The sequence below is a fragment of the Vipera berus genome (genome assembly GCF_964194415.1).
Source record: "Vipera berus genome assembly, chromosome: 1".
In the NCBI taxonomy this organism is placed as follows: Eukaryota; Metazoa; Chordata; class Lepidosauria; order Squamata; family Viperidae; genus Vipera; species Vipera berus.
The window spans coordinates 215389278-215417121 of record NC_138202.1 but is presented as its reverse complement, the minus strand read 5'-3'; the positions used below and the strand labels follow the sequence as shown (position 1 = coordinate 215417121).

Sequence of the window (27844 nt, the reverse complement as noted above, 5' to 3'; positions counted from 1 at the left end):
AGTCCTGTGTCTATCACAAAATCCATGTTAAACGATGCCAATTCACAGGTCCTAAAACTGCATGCTTTTGAGATCTCTTAATCTGGCAAAACATTATAAAAATTAGAATGGAGTAGGGAAGAGGGAGGAATTATGATATCTATAGTCCTCAATTATAGCATAGGAAAAGACCACATTCCAAAATAGATTGTACCTAGAACAGTAGGTAGACTTTCAGTACACAATAAATACGGAATACTAAGGAACCCATTTATAGTATTTGACATCTGAACTGTAATGATATAAAATTCAGGCTTTTTCTAGGGAACCATCAGAGTTGGCTGTGAATTAAAGATGTTATAGATACATGTCCAATATGTGCAGTGCTGCAATGAAAACTACTGTATATTGCACAGACCATCATGTGACAAGTTTGACACCCATGTTTTAGAAGAACAGCATCCAAAATCAAAAAGTAAGAATGATATGTCATGTATTTTGAACTTTCTATGAAAATCAGTGGGTTTTTAAAAATATCTGATACAGTAGAGTGTAAAATCCATTATATGTAACTTCCTTTGTTTTATAATGTTTATGATTCCTTTCCTTTTATTTTGTCTGTCTGCTTCTCCTAAACAGGCAAAAATTAAGGTACGTTTAACAGCTTATACTTACAGTTTAAGCAAAAATTTAAAAATGTAAATTCATCAACAATGTATAAACATTTTCTAAATACTTTCCAATTTTATACACTAAAATGCTCTTGAAAGCAAATCAAAGTATAAACATATTAATTTATAAACTAACCACGTGACTCTATCTCTATGAAGACTGTTAAAAACAAGCTATTAGAAACGTATTTTTATTTCACCCTACCTCACTTCCACCATTCAATATTTCTTGGTGGAATACAAATTTAACTAAATAATAATAATTGTAGAAGATGACCAGGCTGACCCAGGGGAGGAGTCAAATGCATCATCAGTCATGACTCTTATCTACTGTGAATTTGTCTTGACTGTTAGCAGTTCAGATTCTTGTTTAGAGGTAGCATGGAATACACTTGTACTCATTTGAACAACCCTGGTTCTTGATTTCTTGCACCTATCAATAATTAAAAAACAATTACAAAATTACAAAAAATACTGTGACTTGCAGGTCCAAGTTCAATGTTTATGAAAAAAGAAAACTGTTGTTATACCCAGTCTTCACTGGAACCCTCGGTGTGATACCTACATAGTATCAACCTGATATTTTACAAAAACACCCCAAACATTCTGCCTGGTATTATTCTTAAGAGATTATTGTCAGGCACAAGATATCAGGAAGCAAGGTGATTCAAAGGAATCCAGGTTTATTGCATGCAACACTCTCTACAAGAATCTGAACTACTAATGATCAAAGCATACTGGCAGTAAATGAGGGTCATTAGAATTCAAGGTAGGCTGGACTTAGATCTCTTGTGGGCCTGAAGGGATTCGCAACTGATGACACCCTTGACTTAATTTTTCTTTCACACTAAAAATAAGCTCAAACTGGTTGAAAAGTAAGCCTTTAATGAAAACAGAGAAACTAAATTAATAAACTTCCAAACAGCATCACGTATTAAGTATCTTCTTCTGGAATTTCCATGTTACACAAATCATTAGTTCTAAGCAACTTAATTCTTACTTATATTTTAGTTATATGACCGTGTGTTATATGATTGTTATTATGCAAAAACTGGAAAATTATATTTTTATTGAATACTGGAGTCACACTGAATGCACAACAGCCTTTGGAAGTGCGCTGCCACATGAACAAAAGGTACTGATAAAATGGAAACCAATTCAAGAAAAGGTTAAAAATGCACATTACAATTTCATGTAGCACTGAGCAAAGATGAACCTGAAGCATATTTTCCCCATATTATTTTTCTTCAGCAAGATTTCCAATTGAGCAGTCATATCTGAGGCATCAATTGCAACTTGAAGCATCGTCCCATTTAAATCCAGTGCCTAAGAGAAGTCAGGGATGCACCATAGGTCTGGAGTGCAGGATGTGTTCCTTTGAAGGCCATCAGAAGTGAACCTGCTTCAGCAACAAAGCCTTTTTCCTGCAATTGCTTTGCTATTTCTATCACATTCCAGCGTCCTTCCTCTTGATTGGTGATCATATGGTTAACAAGGTGAGAATAATAAACTGTGGGAATGCATTTCACTACTAATTTCTCATCGAGGAGCAAAGAAAGAAATTCAGAATCACAGTTGGCATCATCAACCTGGACAAAAAAAGAAGCACACAGCTAACATTATTTTTGAAAAATGAATATAGAGTTGTATATTTTATTCACAGATGGAATGATAAGCCACTCAATTTCCCTACTGCTCTTTCACCATCACTGCCTTTCCTCCTCTGTTGGGTAAGAATCCATCCTATATACTGAAAATGCTGTGACAGATGTAGCCTACTTTAGTCAACTGGATAAAAGTTGATAATTAGATAAATATGCCTTAATTTGTTCCCCAACAGGAAGCATGGATGGTAGAGTCATTTGGAATTTTAAGTTTGAGGTGTTTTCTATCATTTTATAAAGTGCACAAAATGGGTGTGTGGAGATACACACAGCACGAGCGGTTGCACAGAATCTGTCAGTGGAAAGGAGAGCAGGTAAAAATGAATAAACACTTCTTCCCCCTCCTCCTTGTTTGAATGGAAGCCTTGATCACGGTTGTTTCTACTAAGGAAAAGTTTTGAACTAATGCTCTGAATGTTATCTGAGCAACTTTCCATGATATCCACAAGCTATTATGCTGATAAGAAAATATGCAAGTTTCACTGCTCAATATTTTGAATTAATACAAACCACAATTTTATATGATTGCACGCAACTTCTGAGATTCATGCATATTTACTAGATAGCAAGTATTGTTCCTTATGTGCACTTGGCTTCAGGAATAACATCTTTTCATTCAGATTTTGAGCTGTTATACTAGCAGAATGGCTCATTAAGTTGAATCCCACAATCAACTCTTCACCTTTAGATTACATTGGAAAAACTGGCTCCCAACTGAAATAGAGGCTTTGAGAACAACAACAGCAGGCTTGAGTGATTTGCAAATTGCAGATCGTATTAAAAACAAGATGGCCATGTTCCAATATAAGCAATTTACATACTTCGTTTAAAAGCACTTTTGCAGAAAGATAAGCTGTTTTAATAGCACAAAAAACCTTCAAGTTTCAAATCCAGATATTTTTTTAAAAAAACCAATAAATAGGCAATTACATTACTTTATGTACTATATACAAATTGCCTGTTTCACAAAAACAATTCTAGAACATTAAATTGAGTGCACTGAATACGACAAATGATATTTGGCCAGTTTGTTTATGGTGTTTGAGAAATAAAAAGGCAATGAATTGTTGTTCCTCAACATGTTGATACTTGTGAAGTATAATAGATGCCACAAAAAAAAAGCCACAGCAACCAAAATATCCTGCACCGTCCATGGCTGAAACAAAGAAAGTTTTAGTTGTACAATATGGACAAAGGAAAAGGACAATTTTATTACAAAATTGAGTTTTAAAGCAATCAATGTGTAAAAATGGAAGAGATGGATTTCACAGCTTGCATTATGCTATAAAAAATCCTCAGTAGGCAGAGTAGATATTGCAAGGCATTGTCTCTTGATGCTTGCAGGTGTGTAATTATCTGACAGCTGATTTACTCAAAACAATAACAAAGTACAATGAAAAGAAAGATTATGATTTTAGACCAGTTTGGAGAAAATATGCAATCTCTTATCTCCTTCCCAAATTGGAGTTACACGAGGCAGTTATTAGCCCACAACAAAACACAAATTAAGTATTTCATTTTACCTTGAGCACGTTATTGACTCATTTCATCTCTCATCTGTTAACACCCAAAAGTGGATTAGGAGATTTAATGGAAGGCAAAGAAGGTGGCATACACAATCTCATTGCCTGCTCTAAACCCCAATTTATATCTGAAGGAAACTACCCAGGATTTGGAGAAGGAAGCAAAGTGCTGGCGATATTTAATTATAACTACTTTTTTGCAAAAAACCAAGCTGCTTCGACTTTTAATTGTGCTACTGTTTTCCTTTATTTTCCCCATATACGGTTAAAGAATGTAGGAATTAATCCTCTGCTACACTAGTTTTTTCCCCCATTAAAACATAATGTTAAGTGAAGGGCAACAATTCCCAGTTTTGTGCCACAAAGTTAGTAAAATTCTGTGCTGACATTTATTCGAAGAAAACTTTCTCTAATAGGTTTTTGATATATGAGTGAATTTCCAAACCTATCATCTTATTCTCTGAATACCTTCTGGCTTTGCTGTATGGCAAAGTGGCTGGCCACTTGTTAATTTCTGCACTCCCCACCCCCCATCGACACCTCTTTCAGTTCAGCTCACAGAGAGTAGTCAATTGCCAAAGCTCAACAACAGTGTCTCCTTTTACTGTATGCAACTGCAATCTTTTCCCCCTTTCTCTGCCTACGACAAGACGACTTTGAAAATGCTCAGTAATTGGCAAATAATAATTAAGCTTCACTTCATTCAACTTAAAAAAACACCCTACTCTTAAAAAAAACCCTTAGAAACCCTCAGCTGATAACTATTTCAGAATTAGTCAGGAATCATTAATTCAATTATTATTCTTTTGCTCTGGCCTTGTCTGTTTGGAGTACAGTCTCTGCCAACCTGCAAATACACATATGAAAGAAAAGTACCATGTATAAATGTTTATTGGCAGGGAAAGGGTAGGAAGACTCTCCAGGACAGGCTTAGTGTGAGTTTAGTGTTTAGGACTGTTTGAAATATCAGTAAGGTGGAAGAAGCCATTAATTTTTTTTTTTGGGGGGGGACTTCATTTCACAGGGCAGGTGCTGCTATAGAGAGGGCAAACTTCCAGCAATCTATACAAGTGGCTTGTTTAATTGATGGAGCAGGCCAACTCTGCTAGGTCATGGGTGGGGAACCTTGGCTCTTTTATGACTTGTGGACTTCAACTCCCAGAATTCCTGAGCCAGCCATGGGTGGGAGTTGAAGTCCACAAGTCATAAAAGAGCCAAGGTTCCCCACTCTTGTGCTAGGTCAAACCAGCTGGCCATGCTGACTGTGGAATTCTGGAAGCTACAGTTCACACATCTTAAAGTTGCCAAGTTGGAAAAACACTATTTCTCTTTTGTTGAATATTCTTTCTGGATGGTTGCTTTTAACTTTCCCCCAAGTAAGTATGGTCCCCTAAAATGGCAAGAGAAGCTAACAAACTGCTTCCTGTGTGTTTAATATATTTCAAATGCTAAATTAGTACTCTCACTATGTCTAAGGTGAAATAATGTCAGCTGCTGCTATTGTTTTTTTTTTTAGGATTTTAAAGGCTGATGCTTAGATTTCTCCCATCTCAGTAGTCCAACAAATCCAGAGGCAGGAGAAGCGTTGCTCACTAAGGTGGAGCAAAAAGACAGACTTCTACCTTTAGGTCTTTTTAGATGACAGATTTAAATGCATGAGATTTTAAAATCACAGCAGTGAAAACCAGAAGGTACAGGAGAGCCATGAAAAGTGAGTGATTAGCATTGAGAGCGTGCAGACAATCAACATTTTTTTAAAAAAAATATATAAATACCTATTCGCTTTGTCTAATTAGTGAAGAAAAGTTTCTGCTTTTGCAAAGGTGACCCCCAGGCTTAAGCAGAGAGAAATGGAAGCAGATGCAGGCCAAGAACAGGAGAGATACAACTGCCAATGACCTTAGCTCAATAGGCAAATGCTGGCTGGAATTACAGCATAAGGCATACGTTTACCCAGAATGCCACTGGGAAAGAAAAATACTTGGGATATTTTAGATGTTTATTAATTTAACCAATTTAATGTTAAAATAGCCGCAGGACAGTAACTGTTTCTTGAAATGTAAAGACAAAGCTTGAACCAAACCACTGCAGAAAATAAAACAAATCCCTAAAGAGGAAAACAGATTGCTTCTGGATCATAACTCAAGGGCGAGAAAACAAGTTAAATACTGGAACTATGCAATTGCTACTTGAGCATATTAGCATGCAACGAACATATCAAACGCATGAAAAACTAAATCCATTTTCATTTCTGCAGCCTTCTCCTTTAGTATTCTCCTTTAAGAATTTACAAACAATATTTAGAACTCTGGCAATTAATAAGTAGTACTGTATAAACAAAAGGGACGCGGTGGCTCATTGGGTTAGGACGCTGAGTTTGTTGATCAGAAGGTTGGCAGTTTGGCGGGTCGAATCCCGAGTGCCGCGTAGCAGAGTGAGCGCCTGTTACTCGTCCCAGCTTCTGCCAACCCAGCAGTTCGAAAGCACGTAAAAATGCAAGTAGAAAAATAGGGACCACTACGGTGGGAAGGTAACAGCGTTACGTGCGCCTTTGGCGTCTAGTCATGCCAGCCACATGACCACGGAGACGTCCTCGGACAAGCGCTGGCTCTTTGGCTTTGAAATGGAGATGAGCACCGGCCCCTAGAGTTGGAAATGACTAGCACGCATGTGCGGGGGGAACCTTTACTGTATAAACAGCCCAATAAGAACAATGCTAGATTAAGACAAAAGATTTCCTACACAAAATACTGAAAGCATAAATATAGTTATGAACATCAGAGAGAATAATTAAAAATGAGCCAGGCTCCCCCCCCCCCCTTTTATAGCAAGCTTTGCCCTTCTTGTATCCACTCAATATGAGCATTAGGGTGCTGCCTCTCATCTCTCTTTCATCACTAGTAGCCCTCTTGCAGGAGAGGATTGCTCTTACTGTTCTATAAGGAATCAATTTGTGGCAATCAGATCCTTTCTCTTTTAAAAATACAAGATAAGGAATGAAAATTAGTTTAGCTACATATGTTTTTTATGCTAAAGACATGATAGAAAATATCTGAAAGCTAGTTAAAAAAAGTGTGAGTAACATGCAGAATCTGGAAATTGTTGACTAACACTCACATAGCAGGATAGGCTGTTTCTATCTATTTAATCAACTAATGGGCTCAGGATGCTACCACAGCTATGTAGAGGCACTGATGAAGTAGTACACAGTGACAGCTGAGATAATAATGAAGTCTTAAATCAGTGAAGATTTCAGTTTAACAAATCCAACAAATAAATATTAGAGTTCAGGAGCTTGAATTGCTTATACAATGCAAAAATAGGTAAAATTAATATGTGAAAATGAATATATGTATGAGTTTATATACATGGCCTTCAACATGAATACCACCAAATGTGTGGAGTAAATAATGATACAATTTCAGCATTTCAGTCTTGGTATTCTTTTTGAGCTTACCACAATAATACCTTCCTGAGTATGGAAAGAAATAATCGTAACTTATGACCAATCTTGATCAATTCAACAAATAAAAGTTACCAAAAAATCATAAAATCCACAACTGATGAAAGTAATCAATGGATATTAGTTATTTGTCAGTGAAATACTGTTACTATTTTAACTAAATGGAATTTTAGAGTAGTTTTAATATATTGTTGTTGTTAGCTGCGAAGTCGTGTCCGACCCATCGCGACCCTATGGACAACGTTACTCCAGGCCTTCCTGTCCTAGTTTTAATATATATATATATATATATATATATATATATATATATATATATATATATATATATATATATATATATATATTGTTGTCACTGTGTGTTGGGGGGAGAGAGCACGGGGGGACGCTCAGCTAATCTCAATGTACACATGTTGTACTTTGACAATAAAGGTTTATTTTATATATAGTGTGTATACATACACACACACATACATTATCAATGTTTGACATGTGCTTTTTTTTTAAAAAAAAGTGATGAGCTGAGGCTTACCAGTTCACATGCTAAATGTGCAATTTGGAAGCTAGAAACTAAATATTATTAATCTTCAACTCTACCTAGAATTATAAACAAAACTCAAAACAAAACAAATCTTAGCAGAACTTTGTTGTTCTATTGAGACAAGACTCCATTCACACTAAATGTGATGGCCTGGTGCTACTGGCAAACCTAATATTCTTTCAATTATTTATACTCGAGATTCATTGCCGAAGATAAAACAGTTATTTCTGATCAGGGAAATACACAGAAACAGTAATCTGGAGGTGGATAAGCAGCAAATACAAGGGTAATGTAATTTCAGAAAAGTTAGATAAAGAAGCCAGCCTTTTTACTGCAGGCAGAAGCAGCTGAAATCCTGGTATCAGCATTTCCCCCACCATTATCTCTTTGAATGTAAACATCCATAAAGCTGTCAGTATTAGACAACAAATGACTAAATAATACATCTGATCAGCAAGTGAGCACTGCATTTCCTCTTGCATATCTGTCGCTGTGAGCCTTGCTAGGAAAATCAATAGGCTCTGATTTTGCTTTCCAGATGCTGGTTATGATTCTCGGGTGTAATATAAGCGAGGAGAGAGCTTCAGGAAACAAAAGAGCCATGCTTAAATGGAAAAAACGAGCTAACTCTAAAAAATTTGCCTGGCGACAGTATCTATTATTCAAGCATCGTATAATGTAGCTTAAACTAGGCAAGAACTGAATTGTAAGGAAATGGCAACACCTGAACAGGAAAAAGAAAAGCCTCAAAAGAGAAAGAAAAATCCACCCAATGATATTCTTGAAATGTTATGAGCTGCTAAGTTTATGCCAATTATTTAAGTAGTACAAAAAGGTTTATATATTCTGTCTCATCAGAGATGTGGAGCATCTGCTTAGTTCTTCAGCCAGACAACCATTTATTCTCTTCCTTGGCTATGAGTACTTAAGAGGGAAAGAGAACAAATTGCTTTCCCCTTCCTGGCGCTACTTGAGAATGGGGATGTATAAAACAGCTACCCATAAAAAAATTATGGGCAATGTACGTTATCTGCAGCAATATGTATTTATTTAAAAGCTCCATTGTGGACATACAGCATAAATATAAATGATATATGGAATCTGAGATCCCCTAAGGTTAATGAACTTCTGCAACTCTAGCCAGCATGGTTAATGCCAGGTTGTACTGGATGCTGTAGTTCAGAGCTACAGGTTCTCATCTTATAAATAGGTAATACTATGATCAAGTGGCTGCTTTATAAGTGTCTCCCTATATGCCACGTATTCATATGAAGACACAGTGGTCTGGCCAGGAAGAAGCACATTGTTTAGCTTTATAATTCTTCAAGTGTTAGAAGCCAGAAGTTGGTCTGCTCTAGTGAATCTTCAGCTTCCACATGAAAGCTATTAATGAATTCCAATATACAAAAATGTAACTTGTACTACTATTGTCAAAGTGAATCATCCCTTTCGAATATTTTGCCCCTAACCACCATGTTGTACAGTAAGATTTAATAAAGTTTTTGTTAATTGACTTGTCAAGATATCTAAAACTGAATCTACTATGCTCAGTATATTCCAATGTACACAGAATTAATGACAAAAGGATTGTCTAAGGCTAAGCCATCCCATGTATAAAGTATTTTGTTAGTTTGATAAACAAGTAGCTGAAGAGATGATGTAAAATAATTAGAAGAAACATTCTTAGTCTTAGCTATCTTGAGCATATAAAATGAACTCTTAGTCGTATATAGTTCTGTAGATTACAGACACAAAAGCTTTGGAAAGGTGAGGGGTGCCTCCGTCTTGGAAAACTGCTTTTATTTCTTTCATTCCGAAGGAAGATCAGGATGTCATTCAAGCAAGAAATTATAGACCAATATCACTTTTGAATACGGACTACAAGATATTTGCTAAGGTTTTAGCTAACAGATTAATGAGGGTACTGCAACAGGTAATTCATGGTGACCAAACTGGGTTTATAAGTGGTAGACAAATGAAAAATAACGTGAGGCATATAGTTGATTTGTTGGAATTTCTGGAAAGAAACAACCAGATCCCTGCTGCGCTGATCTTTTTGGATGCTGAAAAAGCCTTTGATCAATTGGATTGGCAATTCTTGATGAAAGTATTAGATAAAATGAATTTTGGGGATAAATTTCTACAACCAATTAGGGCATTATATCAAAAGCAAACAGCCCGTATAATAGTAAATAACAGTTTGACCGAAGTATGTAATATTGAAAAGGGCACAAGGCAGGGGTGTCCGTTATCACCTCTATTATTTGTTTTAACATTGGAGATATTATTGATTAAAATACGGGACTCGGAAAAAATTAAGGGAATCCAAATAAGAGATCAGGATTACAGATTGAGGGCGTTTGCAGACGATCTGGTTGTTACGGTGACCCAGCCAGAAAAGTCTGTTGTAGGATTGATGAAGATAATAATGCAATATGGGAAAGTTTCTGGATTCAAGGTTAATATACAAAAAACTAAAATGCTGTCTAAGAACATGACAGTATCACAAAAGGCTGTTTTAGAAGGGTTAACTGGATTTGAAATTGTCAAAAGGGTTAAATATTTGGGGGTATATTTGTCACCCTCAAATGCAAAGTTATATAAAAATAATTATGAAAAGCTATGGGGAAAAGTTCAAAAAGAATTGGATAGCTGGAAAAAATTACAATTTATTGGGAAGAATTGCAGCAGTGAAAATGAATGTCTTGCCGAAATTTCTATTTTTATTTCAAATGATACCTATTCTTAAAAAGGATTCAAACTTGGAGGAATGGCAAAAGGGTATTAATAAATTTGTTTGGGCAGGGAAAAGGCCATGAGTCAAATTTAAGATCATGCAGGATACGCGTGAGAGAGGTGGTCTCAAAATGCCCAACTTTAAATTATACTATGAAGCTGCTGCTTTGTCAGCGATAAGTGATTGGATTAATTTAACACAAGGAAGATTATTAAATCTTGAAGGTCATGATTTGTTATTTGGCTGGCATGCATATCTATTGTATGATAAGAAGGTGGATAATGTGTTTAAGGTGCATATTTTAAGACATGCTCTGTTGCGAGTTTGGAAAAAGTATAGACACAAGTTAAATTATAAGATACCTCTATGGGCAATACCGAAACACGCAATAGAAAATATAAATGTTGGGTTTAAACATGATGTGACTACATATAAGGAAATTTTAAGTTTGGAAAGGAATGTATGGCATTTGAAGCCATATAACCTCTTACGAGGAGAAAAGATTGTTCAAACCTGGTTTCAGTATGGGCAACTACAGGCCAGGTGGAAAGAAGATCAGAAAATTGGTTTTTCAATGACTGATGAAAATTTGGTAAAGCAAATTAGAAATCAGGGTCAAGCACATATCAAACGGATATATCTTGCATTGATAGAAATTGATTCAGAGACAGAACTTGTTAAAGATTGCATGATAAATTGGGCTCAGAATTTTCAAGAAGTTATTACAATGGATACTTGGGAAAAGATTTGGGTGAGAAATGTAAAATTTACGCAAGCCCAAAATTTAAGAGAGAATTTTTATAAAATGTGTTATAGATGGCATTTAGATCCCAAAAAATTAGCAAGTATGTATCCGAACTACCAGCCTAAATGTTGGAGGTGTGGTGGTGAAGATGCAACGTATTTTCATATATGGTGGACCTGTAAAAAGGTTAAAGCTTTTTGGATCAAAATTTGGTGGAATATGCAGAAGATATTTAAGAGAAGGATAAAGTTTTCTCCGCAATTGTTCTTACTGGGTATTATTACTGATACTACTGTTGTGGACATTAAATTGATGTTGAATTTAATTACGGCAGCAAGACTTTTAGTAGGGCAATATTGGAAGAAGGAAGAACTGCCGACTATAGAAGAATGGACTCTAAAAGTTTCCAACTTGGCGGAAATGGCAAAGATTTCGGCATATTTGAAGGACCATTCACAACAGAGATATATTGTGGAGTGGAAAAAATGGATTGATTACATCCAGAATAAATATGGGACTAAAAAGTTTCATTTAGCATTTGAATAAGTATTGATGTGATATTTATATTGCTTGTAGTCATTTTACAAGAGTTAAAGTGCGATAGACTTAATAACTCATTGTTGTTAGCATATGGTAGATTATGATTGTTCTTACTTTTATACCTTGTATTTAGCTCTGGGAAGTCGGGGAGGGGGGAAGGGGAGGGGGGAGGGTTGGGCTGGGTTGGGAAGGGGGGTGGGTGGGTTGGGAGGGGTTGTTTTGTTAAAGATAAAATGTATTGAAAAACTTTTCAATAAAAAAAAGCTTTGGAAAGGTGTAATAGCTATATTAAAAGGGACGCGGTGGCTCAGTGGGTTAGGACGCTGAGCTTGTCGATCAGAAGGTCGGCAGTTTGGCGGGTCGAATCCCGAGTGCCGCGTAGCAGAGTGAGTGCCTGTTACTCATCCCAGCTTCTGCCAACCTAGCAGTTCGAAAGCACATAAAAATGCAAGCAGAAAAATAGGGTCCAGTACGGTGGGAAGATAACAGCGTTCCGTGCGCCTTTGGCATCTAGTCATGCCGGCCACATGATTACGGAAGACGTCCTCGGACAAACGCTGTTTCTTCGGCTTTGAAACGGAGATGAGCACCGGCCCCTAGAGTTGGAAATGACTAGCACGCATATGCGGGGGAACCTTTACCTTTTTTTAATAGCTATATTACACTCAGGAGGTCCAGTTTCCTACAGAATGACTTAAGAGCTAATTTATTACCTCCAATGAGGAAGAATGACTTATTCAATTACCTTAGCGATTGCTGTTATCTGCTCCAATGCCATGGAGTGTAGATCTTGATCTCTACTTTCCAGAAGTAGCTTCAGGGAAGGCAGCAGAAGAGACTCCTTCAGGAGCAGCAAACACAGGCTTTTTATGCACTGAAAACAAATAGAAAATCTGGGTGTAATTAGTCAGCTTGCACTCTGACTCAGGAAATCCTTTTATGAAGTTCCAAATGGAAACCAACCAAAAATCTCTGGTGAAAATTCAGCAGGAAATGTAAAGATTGAATGGAGCAAAAGACTGCCTTGTTCAACTGGCTTAAAAATTCCTTTTATGAGAACTGCAAAGAAAAGAATTAAAGTACAGGTAGTCCTCAACTGAACAACAGTTCATTTAGTGACCATTCAAAGCTACAACAACACTGGAAAAGTGACTTATGACCATTTTTCACACTTACGACCTTTATAGCATCCTCATGATCATGTGATCAAAATTCATATGATTGGCAACTGACTCATGGGTGTTGCTGTGCCCCAAGGTCATGTGATCAACTTTTGTGACCTTCTGACAAGCAAAATCAATGGGGAAGCCAGATTCACTTAACAACCGTGTTACTAACTTATCAACGGCAGGGATTCACTTAACAGCTGTGGCAAGAAAGGACGTAAAATGGGGCAAAACTCACTTAACAAATGACTCACTTAAGAACAAATTTTGGGCTCAGTTGTGGCTGTAAGTTGAGGACTGACTGTATAAACATTTTTAAGAGATACCTTCTGTCCCAGAAGGAGGCCATCAGTTGTCATTTATGGACACTTCTGATAAAAGGGGTGGAAAGAATTTCAGGAACCAAGTTCTGAATTGTGTCCTTACCTTATTTCATCCCTAAATGTTCACTGAACAATTAATGTTCAAAAAGTCCCTGGAAATGAAGCTGCATGTAAGTTGTAGCCATTCATCCATCTTTCTCACACACAGATACATACAAAATCTGGGATACAACTGTGATTTTGCATACCAAAAGATTTTCAACAATACAAAACAGACTTTCATTCCAGAACAATTTTGTCTATTCATTTTATCAAAACACTTTTAATAGCAAAAGCCAGTTCCAGCTGCAGTCACTTAGCACAATACTGTGTTTAAATATCTTTGTAGTTTCGTGTTGTGCTTCTTATCCTATTAGATACAAAGATATGATCGCCATTAATTGATTATTTGTCAGGAACATCCCCTAAAATCAGAATCTCTAGAAAATGGTCATATTGAGCAGAAAATATTTGAAAAATTAGTTCAGCTTTAGCACAGAACGAGCACAAAAGGAATCCAAGTATCCATAAATGGAGTGTGACTGTAGCATAATTGATAAATTTTAGTTTATTTATTTAAGAAATTTATAAGCTACCTATCTCACTGTCCAAAGCAACTTTAGGCCGCTTATAAGAAATCCAACAAACATATCTTTCTACTGGTTGATTGGCAGACTTCCAAATGGAGACTGGGCACTATAAAATGGAATTAGTTCCTCATCCAAACTCAAATCAGCATATATGCTAATTAGTCTATATAACTGTTAATAGGATAACAGTTTGCTCTATGAAGTATGCTTCCACTGTTAAGAACAAGCTGGCTCAACTGATTTGAATTAAAGGTTCAACAGAACTTGTATAGATGATGTACCTTAGAGATTGCCTAGTGCAGTTCTATATATCTTTTATCTTTCCTTTCCCGCTCCTAGTCTCTAGGAATAAAAATGTCATTTTGACTTCTTTGGAAAGAAGTTTTATAGTTCTAGCCTAACCTCTTATCATTCAGCTTCTTCACTTAAAGTTTTGATGGGTTTGCAGATATAAAATGCTACTGGCACTATAAAACTGCTGCTTCACCCAACTGTTAAACCTAAGAGCCATCAACTTTTTTTTTGCAAGCCTTGTACACATGGCAATAAATTGTGCTTTCCGGATGCATGAAAAATGGGCAGAAATATATGATCAGTATTTCATATTGTGCTCTGCAAGCCTTTTGTTATATTGTTTACCAGAAATAAGCCTCTAAAATTGTAAGAGATGATGAAAAGTTCAATATTTCTAATGTTACTATCTCATCTACAATGCATTTAATTTATTGGTTCTTTTTTCTTGTGCAATCACTCGAACAACAGAATAAATCAGTTTAAATAGTTAATAAAGTCACAACTCAACCACAGCCAACGGTGACTATTTTGTGTGCTGTATGAATATTGAACACCTGTTATTTCTGGTTAGCAGTAGCTGAAATTCAAGACTAATGGCAATCCTTAATGACCAATTTGGATAATGCTTAAGGATGTTGGGTCAGGATCAGGAGAGAGCCAATCCAAGTCTATCCTCAGCCAAAAACTTCACTAACTATTCACCTTTAATCAAAAAAAAACTGCACAGGGTTGAGGTTTTAGGAGAAAAATGGAGAAGGGAATACTACATTCTCTACTTTGAGTTCCTGCTGGAAATATGGGATGATGAGGACAACGATGTCAACTACACCAATCACATCTCTTATTGGGGGACAAAGCTTTAACACAGTGTTTTCTTACAAATCACATTTGTATATATTTATTATATTGGTAAACCTCCAAAATCTTAAGACTCGCAGCAACTTACAATAATAATTTAAAAACCAAAATACAGTTAAAAACCCTAAATTAAACAACAACATAGCAATAAGCTGGTGAAATAAATAGGCAATATACAACTATAAGAAAACTATTAATGCTAATCTCAAAATAAGTGACCTTAGCTTTCAAAGGTCCTATAGGACTTTACAGCTTTTCAAAAATGCCGGGATTGCTCTTTTTTATTATTACTATTACTATTATTACTATTACTATTACTATTATTATTATTTAGTTTTACTTTGCGTATATAGCCCTGAATCACAGGTTGATAGGGTACCTAGATAGATTGATTTAATACATTAAAAACAAATAAATTTCTCTAAAAAAGAAAGGTTAGATATAGAAGAATAATTATCAAGTGTAGCTAGAAGGTATCTTCAGAAGGGGTTATACCAGTGTCTTTTTAAAGGCATCCAGGACAATGCTCTCCTCTAAAGTGTCATTTACTTTAAATCCAGCTATTCACAGCCACTACTCAAAGTACCAGGAAAGGCACGTATCTAAGTCCCATGCAGTGGAGCTCACAGGTTCTCATGACCAGCTCCTCCTGCTCACCCTTGGCTATTTTTAAATAGGGTGAAGTGTGAACATTTTACTGCCCATATTTGCCATGCTGTCATAGTCCCATGAATGCTTCCATCTAGAACAGGGGTAGGCACCCTTGGCTCTTTTATGACTCGTGAACTTCAACTCCCAGAATTTCTGAGCCAGCATGGCTCAGCTTGGAATCCTTTCCCTTTTCCCTCAGCATGGCTGGCTCAGGAATTCTGGGAGTTGAAGTCCACGAGTCATAAAAGAGCCAAGGTTGCCTACCCCTCAACTAGGACATGTTCTTCATATTAGAAAATCCCAGAAGCAATTCCTGACTTATCAAGTTTTAAAAAGACTCAGGTAGGGGACTATAATGCAATTAAAATAAAAATGTTGGTCTAAAGCAATTATAATATATAAACAATATAAGGCAGGTATCTGATCCTGTGAATCTATATATCACTTACTGAATAGTTTTGTTTTTAATTGCGTTAACTTGCTTTATTTTGGAACAATTCATTTGGTTATACTTTTTTTTATATTGGCACGTTATCTGTAAAGATAAAAACCATTAAACTTTCCTCTAAATAAATAAATAAGTCAACCCTAAATACGTTTACTTTGCAACCCTTCCTTCCAGTACATTTCTGATATACGTTTTCAGTTTCTCCAGCATGAAATCTGACCAGTCCACTCTCTAGAACATGTTCACAGCATTTCAGGGCCCTGTAACAATGAAAATTTGTATGGATGTGGTTGGGACAAAAGTGAACTTACAAAAAAAAAAGCACAGAAGAGTCTGAAGCTAGCAGTTTATGATGAGGCGTTTGTATTGCCACATCTGGTGGAAAGGAGACTTCAAGCAATTTAGAAGTTTTAATATTTTAGCAAACTGTCCCCCCCCAAATACTGAATCAATAAAAGCTTAAGTGACAAACTCTGTAAATCAAACAAGTACTGGGTGTTGGTTAGCACTCTTGAATACCCTGATCCACCAACAGAGATGAAACAAAATTTCATTAGGAAGGATCCTGGCAGGAGCTTTGGTTGAACTAGTGACATGGAAATGAACGGACAGCTGGGAACCATCTGTTGTCAGTAGTGACTAACTAATAAAAATTGCAACTGTTTCAGGACTTCAGACTCTGTGAGATTTGCATGAGAGTTAAATCTAGTGCAAATGGGTTGAGGAACAAAAGGAGTATCACTGCACCTGCCTGTAACAAAGGAGTTACTAATTGTTGCTAAAATATTTCAAAGCCTCCTTACTATTATCATCCTATGTTTAATGAAGAAATTACATATATTAACAAGTTTACTGTCCATGTAAACTTGGTCATGTCTAACTAACAAGGGCTCTAGTCATGTAGACTTACCTCTGCAGAGAGCCTGTGCTTGGTTTCATATAAAGAGCGGCAGATCGTTAGAATCTCATCTCCCACACTCTTCTTTTGCTCTTGTAGGCACTTCATAAGCATCACTGTTCCCAGTTTAACCCAGAGATTATTACTTGAACATGTTCTAAAATAAAGGTAAATAGGTTTTCTTATGAGCATTAAAAGCAATTTGGTCTCTATTGTGCACATCTACCTACATGTACTCTTAAAAAGTAATTTTTGACAACATATATTGAATGCAAATAGTTTGTATAACTTTGACAACAAACTCGAACTGCTTTTCAAATCCATATAGTACATGTTTTTTTTAGAAACAAATATGAAAAAAAATAACAGGACAAATTATTTTAACGAAAAACAACAACAAACAAACTGTAGCCAAGAGAGAACTTTATTAGGAGGATCAGGATAAGCAAATAAGTCATGAAGGTTGATTATGTGTTTTCTGTAATATCAAATAAAATGTGATAATAGAATAAAAATTGAGGTCAGAGGCAAATAATTTTTTTTAAAAAAAATCAGATAAATACTTGTTAATCATTTAAAAGTTAGTAATAAGAGAGGCACAGTGGCTTAATGATGCTGGAGATGGTCTCACCTCCGGCGGTTCGAGCCCAAGCACTGCATAGCAGGGTGAGCTCCTGTCATTCACCTCAGCTTCTGTCCACCCAACAGTATGAAAGCACGTTCTATGTAAGTATATACAGTCATGGCCGAAATTGTTGGCACCCCAGAAATTTTTCCAGAAAATCAAGTATTTCTCACAGAAAAGTATTGCAGGAACACAGGTTTTGCTATACACAGGTTTATTCCCTTTGTGTGTATTGGAACACAACAAAAAAGGGAGGAAAAAAAGCAAATTGGACATAATGTCAAACAAAACTCCAAAAATGGGCTGGACAAAATTATTGGCACCCTTAACTTAATATTTGGTTGCATACCCTTTGGAAAAAATAACTGAAATCAGTCACTTCCTATAACCATCAATAAGCTTCTTACACCTCTCACCCAGAATTTTGGACCACTCTTCCTTTGCAAACTGCTCCAGGTCTCTCTTATTGGAAGGGCGCCTTTTCCCAACAGCAATTTTAAGATCTCTCCACAGGTGTTCAATGGGAATCAGATCTGGACTCATTGCTGGCCACTTCAGAACTCTCCAGTGCTTTCTTGCCATCCATTTCTGGGTGCTTTTTGACGTATGTTTGGGATCATTGTCCTGCTGGAAGACCCAAGATTTCGGACGCAAACCCAGCTTTCTGACACTGGGCTCTACAGTGCGACCCAAAATCCTTTGGTAATCCTCAGATTTCATGATGCCTTGCACACATTCAAGGCACCCAGTGCCAGAGGCAGCAAAACAACCCCAAAACATCATTGAACCTCCATATTTCACTGTAGGTACTGTGTTCTTTTCTTTGTAGGCCTCATTTCGTTTTCGGTAAACAGTAGAATGATGTGCTTTACCAAAAAGCTCTATCTTGGTCTTATCTGTCCACAAGACGTTTTCCCAGAAGGATTTTGGCTTACTCAAGTACATTTTGGCAAACTGTAATCTTGCTTTTTTATGTCTCTGTGTCAGCAGTGGGATCCTCCTGGGTCTCCTGCCATAGCGTTTCATTTCATTTAAATGTCGACGGATAGTTTGCGCTGACACTGATGCTCCCTGAGCCTGCAGGACAGCTTGCATTCCTTTGGAACTTGTTTGGGGCTGCTTATCCAGCATCCAGACTATCCTGCGTTGCAACCTTTCATCAATTTTTCTCTTCCGTCCACGACCAGGGAGATTAGCTACAGTGACATGGGTTGCAAACTTCTTGATAATGTTGCGCACTGTGGACAAAGGCAAATCTAGATCTCTGGAGATGGACTTGTAACCTTGAGATTGTTGATATTTGTCCACAATTTTGGTTCTCAAGTCCTCAGACAGTTCTCTTCTCCTCTTTCTGTTGTCCATGCTTAGTGTGGCACACACAGACACACAATGCAAAGACTAAGTGAACTTCTCTCCTTTTTATCTGCTTTCAGGTGTGATTTTTATATTGCCCACACCTGTTACTTGCCCCAGGTGAGTTTAAAGGAGCATCACATGCTTGAAACAATAGGGTGCCAATAATTTTGTCCAGCCCATTTTTGGAGTTTTGTTTGACATTATGTCCAATTTGTTTTTTTTCCTCCCTTTTTTTGTTGTGTTCCAATACACTGTGTATAGCAAAACATGTGTTCCTGCAATACTTTTCTGTGAGAAATACTTGATTTTCTGGAAAAATTTCTAGGGTGCCAACAATTTCGGCCATGACTGTAGATAGGTAGTACTTTGGTGGGGAGACAAGCTGGTGCTCTGTGCAGGCCATTAGGCTCGTGATGGCTGTGAAATTTCCTGGTTGCAGCGGCCGCTTGTGAGGCAGCTCTGGGAAGGGAGGGAGCCTTGGATGACACTACAGAAAGAGCTGCTCCTCTTTCTCTCTGGTGTGACACCAGCTCGCCCTCCTGTGGTGCAACGTGGGAAGTGCACAAGTGTATCCTATAATAGGGCTAGTACCATGGCAAGCCAAACAACTACTCTGCAATTGCACTGTGGTCTCCTGGCTACTGTAACGTCATATGTTAATAATAATAATAACAACAACAACAACAAAAATTTAAGTCAATTATGAAATATTACCCTGAATTAATTTTCTAATCTAGAATCACAATTTGCATGCTATTATGACTTGGGCAATGATATTGTTTGAGTTTAGGCACAACTATCACACTGGAATTAGCAGATATATCACCAGTACTGTGCATTACAGTAAAATTCAGTAGGTAATAATGTAATAATACTCATAAATTATAAACTTGTCGAGACTAAATTAGTGTAAGAATCCATACCATTTATTTATCAAATTAAAGCTTAACATTTTGTTCATTTTCTGCCTCTCACACTCCACATCAATTTGTCTATAAATCCACCTGGGGACAGGGTTTTGAATTTCAGACATTACGTGATTATTATTGGAAATTAAAAATGGTTGTAATATGTTTTCTGGATCAAGATTAATACCAGTAGAATGATGAAGAGGGAGAATCAAAGGTGGCGTTAAACATTCTTATTTTTCCCTTTAATTGGATTGTGAACTTAATTATTTAATAAACTAAAACAGATTACATTAAGAAAGTGCTATTCAATTATTTGAAAAGAACTAATTTTAATACAAGCACCTAACTTATAAAAGCTACAAAATATATAAGTCACAACATTCGCCATCTTTTTTTATGCTTCAGGAAAATTTGCTTCGAAACTCTGGCTGCTGTGACTAATGAACGCATCATGTGGAAACAAAGTATTTTTCTCGTCAGAAATGTTTTATTTATATGTAAAACTATGCAAATTTACACAAGTGTGTACATTCTGGTCAAAGACGATGTACAGATGATGTCTTTGATAAAGTGACAGTTTCTCTTTGAAAGAATCCAGAGGTAATCTGGAATGTGACAACTCAATAAAGAGACCAGAGAAATAGTTAAATGCATAACTGAATTAATACTGTGGAATGGTTAAATTAGTTCAATGAGAATACATATTATGCAACAATAGGGGTAGCTACATAGGGCAGAGATTGTCTTCTCCAAAATATCATCTCATAATATCTTCTGGCCCACAGAATTATTTTCCCCACCACTGGAAGAGAACACAAAATATAGCAGTTTTGGTTGCCTTTTTCCTTTTGCCAAAAATTAACTGAAGAGAGGTAAATAGGTAAAAGCCAACATTCCATGACCAGAAATCCATTCATATAGTAGAACTTTTTTTTTAACTTTGTCCTGTATCCCCTCCAGTCTGACCCAACAAATTTTCCAGATCAGATTTTGATAGGAAAAATATGTTGAAAATAAGTCCAAGGAACAATATAAAATTCCATAGCTCAGTGGAATATTATCAAGCAAAACCAAAACAGCTGTCATTCGTCATTACAGGAACTCAGATTATGAAAGTTCATTTTCTGAGGTACAAGAGACAACTAGTGCTCAGTTTTACATGGCTCAGTGGCCAGACAGAGAAGAAAACAATTTTATACTTCACAAATAATGTTCTTTCCCCCCCATAATTATTAAATCAATTAACTCAGAATGTATGGGTCAGAGAGAGACATATTAGGATTTTTTTAAGCTATGTAGGTTAAGAGTAGTCCTATACGATAACACTCCCCCTGTGGCAGCCAGAAATTCTTAGGTTTCTTTTGAAAAGGAAAGCAATGAAATTATGGTGTAATAGATTGTTTAAATACACCATAAATCTAAGCATGCTGGCTTTTTTATCCATATGCAGAGCAGCTTTTTTTGAAAGGCAAGAGAGGAATCTGATGAAAAAAAAGAAAATACATGTAACCAAGCCATTGTAAAAAAAAAATCCTATTTCTCAATGCAGTTTTTTCCTACTAAATAAAAATTTTGCTCTAAGGGAATTCCAAGTGTATATCAATGCTTTGTAAAGGTCAAATACAGACGAAAAAGTGCTCAAAATGAAAAATACTCCGAACAATTCACTGAAATGTATAGGTTATGCTTGGATGGTTCAATCTTCCATATTCCATCAGAACAAAATACGTATCAGATATTTTAATTAAAATAAACATTATAGAAGGACAGCTATGGTAGCCAAAAATCAGGAAGATTCTGGTAGCACTCTTTTCTAATTAACAGGCATAATCTTTCAGTAGTTGCTGCCTACTTCATCAGATGCATTAGATTGACTAAACTCCCAGGACATTCTATTGAACATTACAAAGTAATCAGTTTGGAAAAAAGAGATTTTAACAGCATGGTTGAGCAAGAGATTGTTGAAGTCACAGGTACATCAAAAGGTCTTAACAAATACAATGTTTTTAATTGATAAATTTTAACCTTTCATGCAATCTACATTCTCCACGAGTGGAGAATGCTCATGCACGAAGCTCCATTCAAATAGGCTGCAGCCCAGTAGTGGACCATGGCCCGGGGGTTGGGGACTCCTGTCCTAGAAGGCTGAAATGCGCTGACAGACCTTTTAAGTGAAATTTCATGTTCATTAATTCATTTGTGAATAATTTTGGCTAGTTTGTTCTATGTAGAATCCAGAGGGGCAAATGATGCTATATATCAATGGAAGAGCATGTGAATATGTTGCTAAGCATGTGTGTCAAGTTGTTGGAGATGCATGGTGGGGCTGTTGATATATAATTTTGGGGCAAATTACACCTCTGGGCTTTTTTTTCCCAGGATCTGACTCTCATGTTAGTATCGTTCTGTTATTCTGCTCGTGAGAATCCGTATGCAAGTTTAGACCTGTCAAGGGAGACCATCCAATTATCAATTTTTCAAAGGAATTGACCCCTTTGTAATCATTGAATTGTTGCCCTAATAGTTCAAATCTCCATGTTTGCTTTAGTATATTTGTCTTCAGTTCAGTCTGGCCTTCTTCTTCTTCCGGTTTCATCTGGCTTGAGTAAGAAATCATGTCCAATGTTATGGTTGTTGTTTGGTTGTCTAGGTTCTCAATATGCTGTACTTGTTGGTCTTTAGCACCCTCCATCTTAGTATTGCTTTCTTCAGCTTCTGTTGGTTCTGTTGCTTTTTGAATTGTAGATTTTTTAGTTGAAATCGAGGTTTGGCTATCTAAGTTCTCAGTAGATTGTACTTGTTTTTTCTTTAAAGTCCTCTGTCTTGATATTAGTTTCTTCCTCTTCTCTTGCTTTTTGGACTGCAAGTTCATCAGTTGAAATCAAGGTTTCATTTTGTAAATTTAAGCTGGCACCTTTGTCTCTCAGTCTAGAATTCATTAGCTCAGTAGCTTCAAGGATTTTCTCAAGTATAAGCTTATAGTTAAGTTGTGGGTAGTATTCCTCCATTTCTATGGTGTTTACAGATAGTCCTTTAGTAGAGGCTATTTTTGATAAAGTCAGTGAATGAATGAATGAATGAACCTTTATTGTCAAAGTATAACCATATATACATTGAGATTGGCTGAGCCTCCCTTTGTGCCCCCCCAACTCACAGTGACAAACCCTCCATCTTATTACACCATGTGAGCTAATTGAACAACACAGTGGCCTCGCAAGTCAATCATACATAAAGTTTATAAAATTATTTCCCGTTCAAAAGCCTAACAGCCCATGGATAAAAGCTGTTCTTCAGCCTGTTGGTACGGCTGGCTATACTCCTATATCTCCTACCCGATGGTAGGAGAGTAAAGAGATACCGACCAGGGTGTGAGTCATCCCTGAGAATTTTCCTCACTCTTCCAAGACAGCAGGCCCTGGCGATGTCATCCAGTGGTGTCAAGGGACAGCCCACAATGTCTTGTGCTGAGCTCACCACCCTCTGTAATACTTTCCTATCCACGGCTGTCAGACCAGCATACCAAACCACAATACAGTACGAGAGGACGCTCTCTATAGTAGACGGGTAAAAGAATGTCCACTTCCACTATTCCTAGAAGTTGTTTCCCAGCTGTTTCAAGTTCTTATCTTTTTTAGATAGTGCCAAGGACAAATCTGGGCTGTAAGCAGGTCTCACAATCAAAGAAATTCACTTGCTATACCAGGCTTCACCACAAGATGTTCCCGATAGCATATAAAGTCATTTTCCAAACTCAGGTTAGGCTTTTATCCAGTTTTTTTTTTTAAAAAAAATCCAACTTAACAGGTAGATAAGGTAATAAGTCAACATAGAAATAGGAACTATTTGGGACATCAAATATCCAAAAAGTACAAGTCCAATTATTTAGTTGTTTAGTTTAGTTGTTCTTTTCCTTTCAAAGCTTTATTTTCCCAAAGTAAGCAGGCACCACCATTTTAAGGGGGGGGCAGAAGGAATTTCAAGAAGCTTTTACAGGAAGATAGGTGGGATATAAGAAAGGTAAGGTAAGGTCTCACCCAATTCCTCTGCGGTGCTTTCGTTGTGCTTGGTGGTAATTTTGGCCTTTGGTTGGTAACAGCTTAGTGATCGGCCATGTTGATGGCCGATCTTTTCTCCGTTGGTCCAAAGGAGCTGCCTCAGATCAAACAGAAGGGCTGCCGCCCTTCCGCGATCAATCAGGGGTCCTCCTCATGGTCGTCGCCCCTCCAGGGTGACTTTCGACCCTTTTCAGGGTCTCCCAACAGAGGAAAACCGGGCGGCGGAGAGAGCGCTCCCCTGGGGCGTCTGCCAGCGCCTTGATCACAAACTGAAAGCCCAATAATTTATTTCTTAACAAATGGAAAGTACATTCAGAATTAACACTAGGATAAGATCTACTTTAAAATCTCCAAAGGTATTTTAAACTTATGTTAAACGCAAAACAAATAACTTACATATTTGGGCTTTTCATAGGAGGCCAAGCTTGCAGAAGCATAACTAAATGCTGGAATTCTTCATGTTCCCCACTATTTTCCAGAAGTTTCATGAACAGAAGATACCTTTTTTCTTCATTTTCAATCTCTGTTATTTCTACCTAATAAATTGGAAAAAGCAGCAGTTCAAAATAAATACAGATATCAGAGTAGAGAACAGAATTATTCAAATATTAGTTGCTTAGACAGTAAAATTGGTAGCATAGTAAACAAAAAAACAAATACGAAGTATTCTTATGTTAAACTGGGTTTGTTTGTTGCCTTCAAATCAATGTTGAATCTTGGCAACTGCATAAACTAGTTCCTGCAGTTTTCTTGGCAATATTTTTGGGAAGTGGTTTGCTTTATTTTTAAAAACATTTTCTTACAAACCCAAATAGGAATATCAAGCACATGGCTTTCACAATTCAAATATCTCCTGCAAGATTTCTTGCTTTCAGTAACAGATGAAAGCATGAAGGAGAACAGAGCAAAGCTACGAGTACAATGGAATTGTGTGAAGAGACTGGTGACAAGCAGAAGCTTGGGGAAATCTTTGTATAATGGGACATTGTCTAGCACATGGCTTTCCAACCAGTGGTACGGGTACCACCTGTGGTGCATTCACACCTGGCAGATGGTACGCGACCATCCTAGAAAAGTGGTAGTGGGGGAGGGGAATGAGCTGAACTGGTGGCAGCACCGCACAAGCCTGAGCGAGAGATAGCTGGAGCTGCAGGGCTATCAGGGCTCAGCGGAAGCGCCAGTAAGAGTGCCGCTTTCCAGCTGATCGGAGCTGGAAAGGTGGAGCTTGGTGCTGATCCTGGTGCTTCTGCTGAGCCCTGAAGAAGCACCAATCAGCTGGAAAGCAGCACTGATCCTGGCACTTCTGCTGAGCCCAAAAGAAGCACCGATCAGCTGGAATATTGCAGCATCTCCCGAGTCTTGTGATTTACATTCAGATGCTTGGCAACTGATTCATATTTATGACGGTCACAGTGTCCCAGGGTCATGTGAATTGACCAAAACCTGCTGCAACCACCCAGCAGAGGGGGGCGGGGGGAATAAAAACCAAACACCCACCCCCACCCACCCCTGCTGCCAATCCTCAACAGAAATGCTCACAACAATGAAAATCTCGGACAGGAGGAAAAGTGCCACCGGGCGGGCAGGCAGGTGTCTTGCTCGGTTGTGGATTGGGGGGCACTTTTTTCAGTGCCATTGTAACTTTGAACAGTCACTAAGCGAACTGTTGTAAGTTGAGGACTACCTGTACTTTTTTCTTTTGTCATTAAGTTTTTGATATCTTGCTAGGTGACTGGTGGTACTTGGATATTGCCATATCCTAAAAGTGGGACAATGAGTGAAAAGGTTGAAAAGCCCTGGTCTAGCACCCAGAGGACAACCAAATTCTTGTTTCTTCTTGCTTGTTTTAGTAGTCATAACTAGCCATAAGGCAGTTTGCTTCATGCCACCAAAATTCCTGCTCTACAGGAATTGGGTAATAGATTCCAGCAATATGCTTCTATGGTACTTAATACTGATTCAGCAGTTAATATCACTTAGAGTATGCTTCGTGCTTTATTTTCCCATATTTGTTACCAGAGATACTTTTAATTCAAAATGGTTAAGTCTCTTTTATTTATCAACCAAATTTATAAAACTGCTCATCTCACTTAAAGTGACTCCGGGCAGTGCACAAACATTTGATGTAAATAGATTTCCCCAGGTGTAGCATTCTGCTTTTTTTAGCGTAAGAAATGTTACTCTTCTGAGTACAACAGCACCTAACTTCCCTTAAAACATTCTGATAGCAAGCAAGATCATTCCCAGCTTTAGATTTAGAAGGGATTTTATGAGGAAGAGGGGAACGGGCTTCAGATAAAGGAAGGGGCCTTCTACCCTCATCCTTATTAGCCAAGTGACAGTATAAGAAAAAATAAGGCAAAGTACCGTAAATAAAAATGAAGTCCTTGATCTCTTTGCAGTTCTTCCAGTTTGCTCTTTTTGGATTTACATTTATTAGAAGCTGAACTTCAATTAATATACTGTATAAAAACTCAAGTCACTTATTTCCCTTAAGTAAGCTCATATTAATAGAAAGCGTGCTAGCAGAATCTTTTGATTTATACATAAAAAGGCGTTTTTGAAAAGTTGGGGTCATCAAGGTACATAGCAAAATAAACCTCAAATGTATAATATAAATAATACTTTAGAAAGAAAAAAACTGTTGAAATGAAATGTGACAGGAAAGAGCTGGTAATTAATTCAAATCCAGAAACTTCTTTAAAATCTGAATATTATTGCCAGGAGAATATGCTATAAAGATTTCTGTACAAAAAGCAAATAATAAATTCTGATTTGCCAGATATTTGATTAATATTGAGCACACTCTGCTATAACACAGGCAGTCCTTGAGTTATGAATATAATGGAGCCTGCCCATTCCATCCATAAATCGAGGATTCATAGGAGTGAATCTTGTACCTTGAATGTGATTCACTCCCAGCTTTTGCTCACGCATTTGCCTGGAGTCGCCAAGAAAGTGAAGGATCTCGATCTTTGCAAGGTGAGTATCCAAGGCCTAGTGCCTAGGGAGACCCGGGTGGGGGTGGGGAAAGGGACCTTGGAGGTCTTCTAGTCCAGCCCTCTGCTCATGCAGGAGAACCTATACCATTTCAGACAAGTGACTGTCTAGTCTCTTCTTAAACATCTGGTTAATTGTCCTTACTGTCAGGAAGTTTCTCCTTAATTCCAGGTTGCTTCTCTCTTTGGACAATTGTTTCTTGTCCTGCCTTCTGGTGCTTTGAAGAATAATTTGACCCCCTCTTCTTTGTGGTAGCCCCTCAAATACTCTAATGCCACTGCGGTTGTTCGTAAGGGTGAACAACTGACGTGGTGCGGCAACATTTGTAATTTTGGGATATTTTTGTAAACACAAGGGGGTGCTTATCACATAACTTTGAACGTTCACTAAGGGAACGCTCGTAACTCGAGGATTACCTATACAGGAATAAATACAATTGATGAATAAATGTCATAATAAATATTCAAACTGAAAAAGGCTAAAATGTTGACACAGTGTTATTTCTCATTTACATTTTTTTTTCTTCTCAATGTAAATTTTATAATACTTGATACCAGATCTGATTCTAGAAGACTTTGTCCATAATGATACTACTGAAACACTAATTTTGTTATAAGCAGTATCAGCACTGAGAAAATAAGTTTTAAATGAGTCGAAGAAACAGTGTTGCTGAAGCATATGACATGAGGAAGCCAAGCATTTTCTTTTCTGGAAATTTAAATTAACTATATGCATTTGTTAAATGCTATAACATTATCTGTTCATACTAG

The 27844-nt window shown here is 37.2% G+C and overlaps 1 protein-coding gene across 2 annotated transcripts in view; it reads right to left on the bottom strand.

The window, feature by feature from the left end:
• Positions 1-1518: 1518 nt before the first annotated feature.
• NBAS (NBAS subunit of NRZ tethering complex) overlaps positions 1519-27844 on the bottom strand; it is a 178954-nt gene continuing 152628 nt past the window's right edge. For both annotated transcript variants that reach the window (XM_081317067.1, XM_081317068.1), the window contains exons 49-52: positions 24471-24610; positions 17140-17284; positions 12606-12734; positions 1519-2239 (exon numbers count right to left, since the gene is read on the bottom strand). In XM_081317067.1, coding sequence (XP_081173193.1) covers positions 1964-2239; positions 12606-12734; positions 17140-17284; positions 24471-24610 — 690 coding nt within the window. In that variant the 3' untranslated portion in view covers positions 1519-1963. The remainder of the gene's footprint in view (positions 2240-12605; positions 12735-17139; positions 17285-24470; positions 24611-27844) is intronic.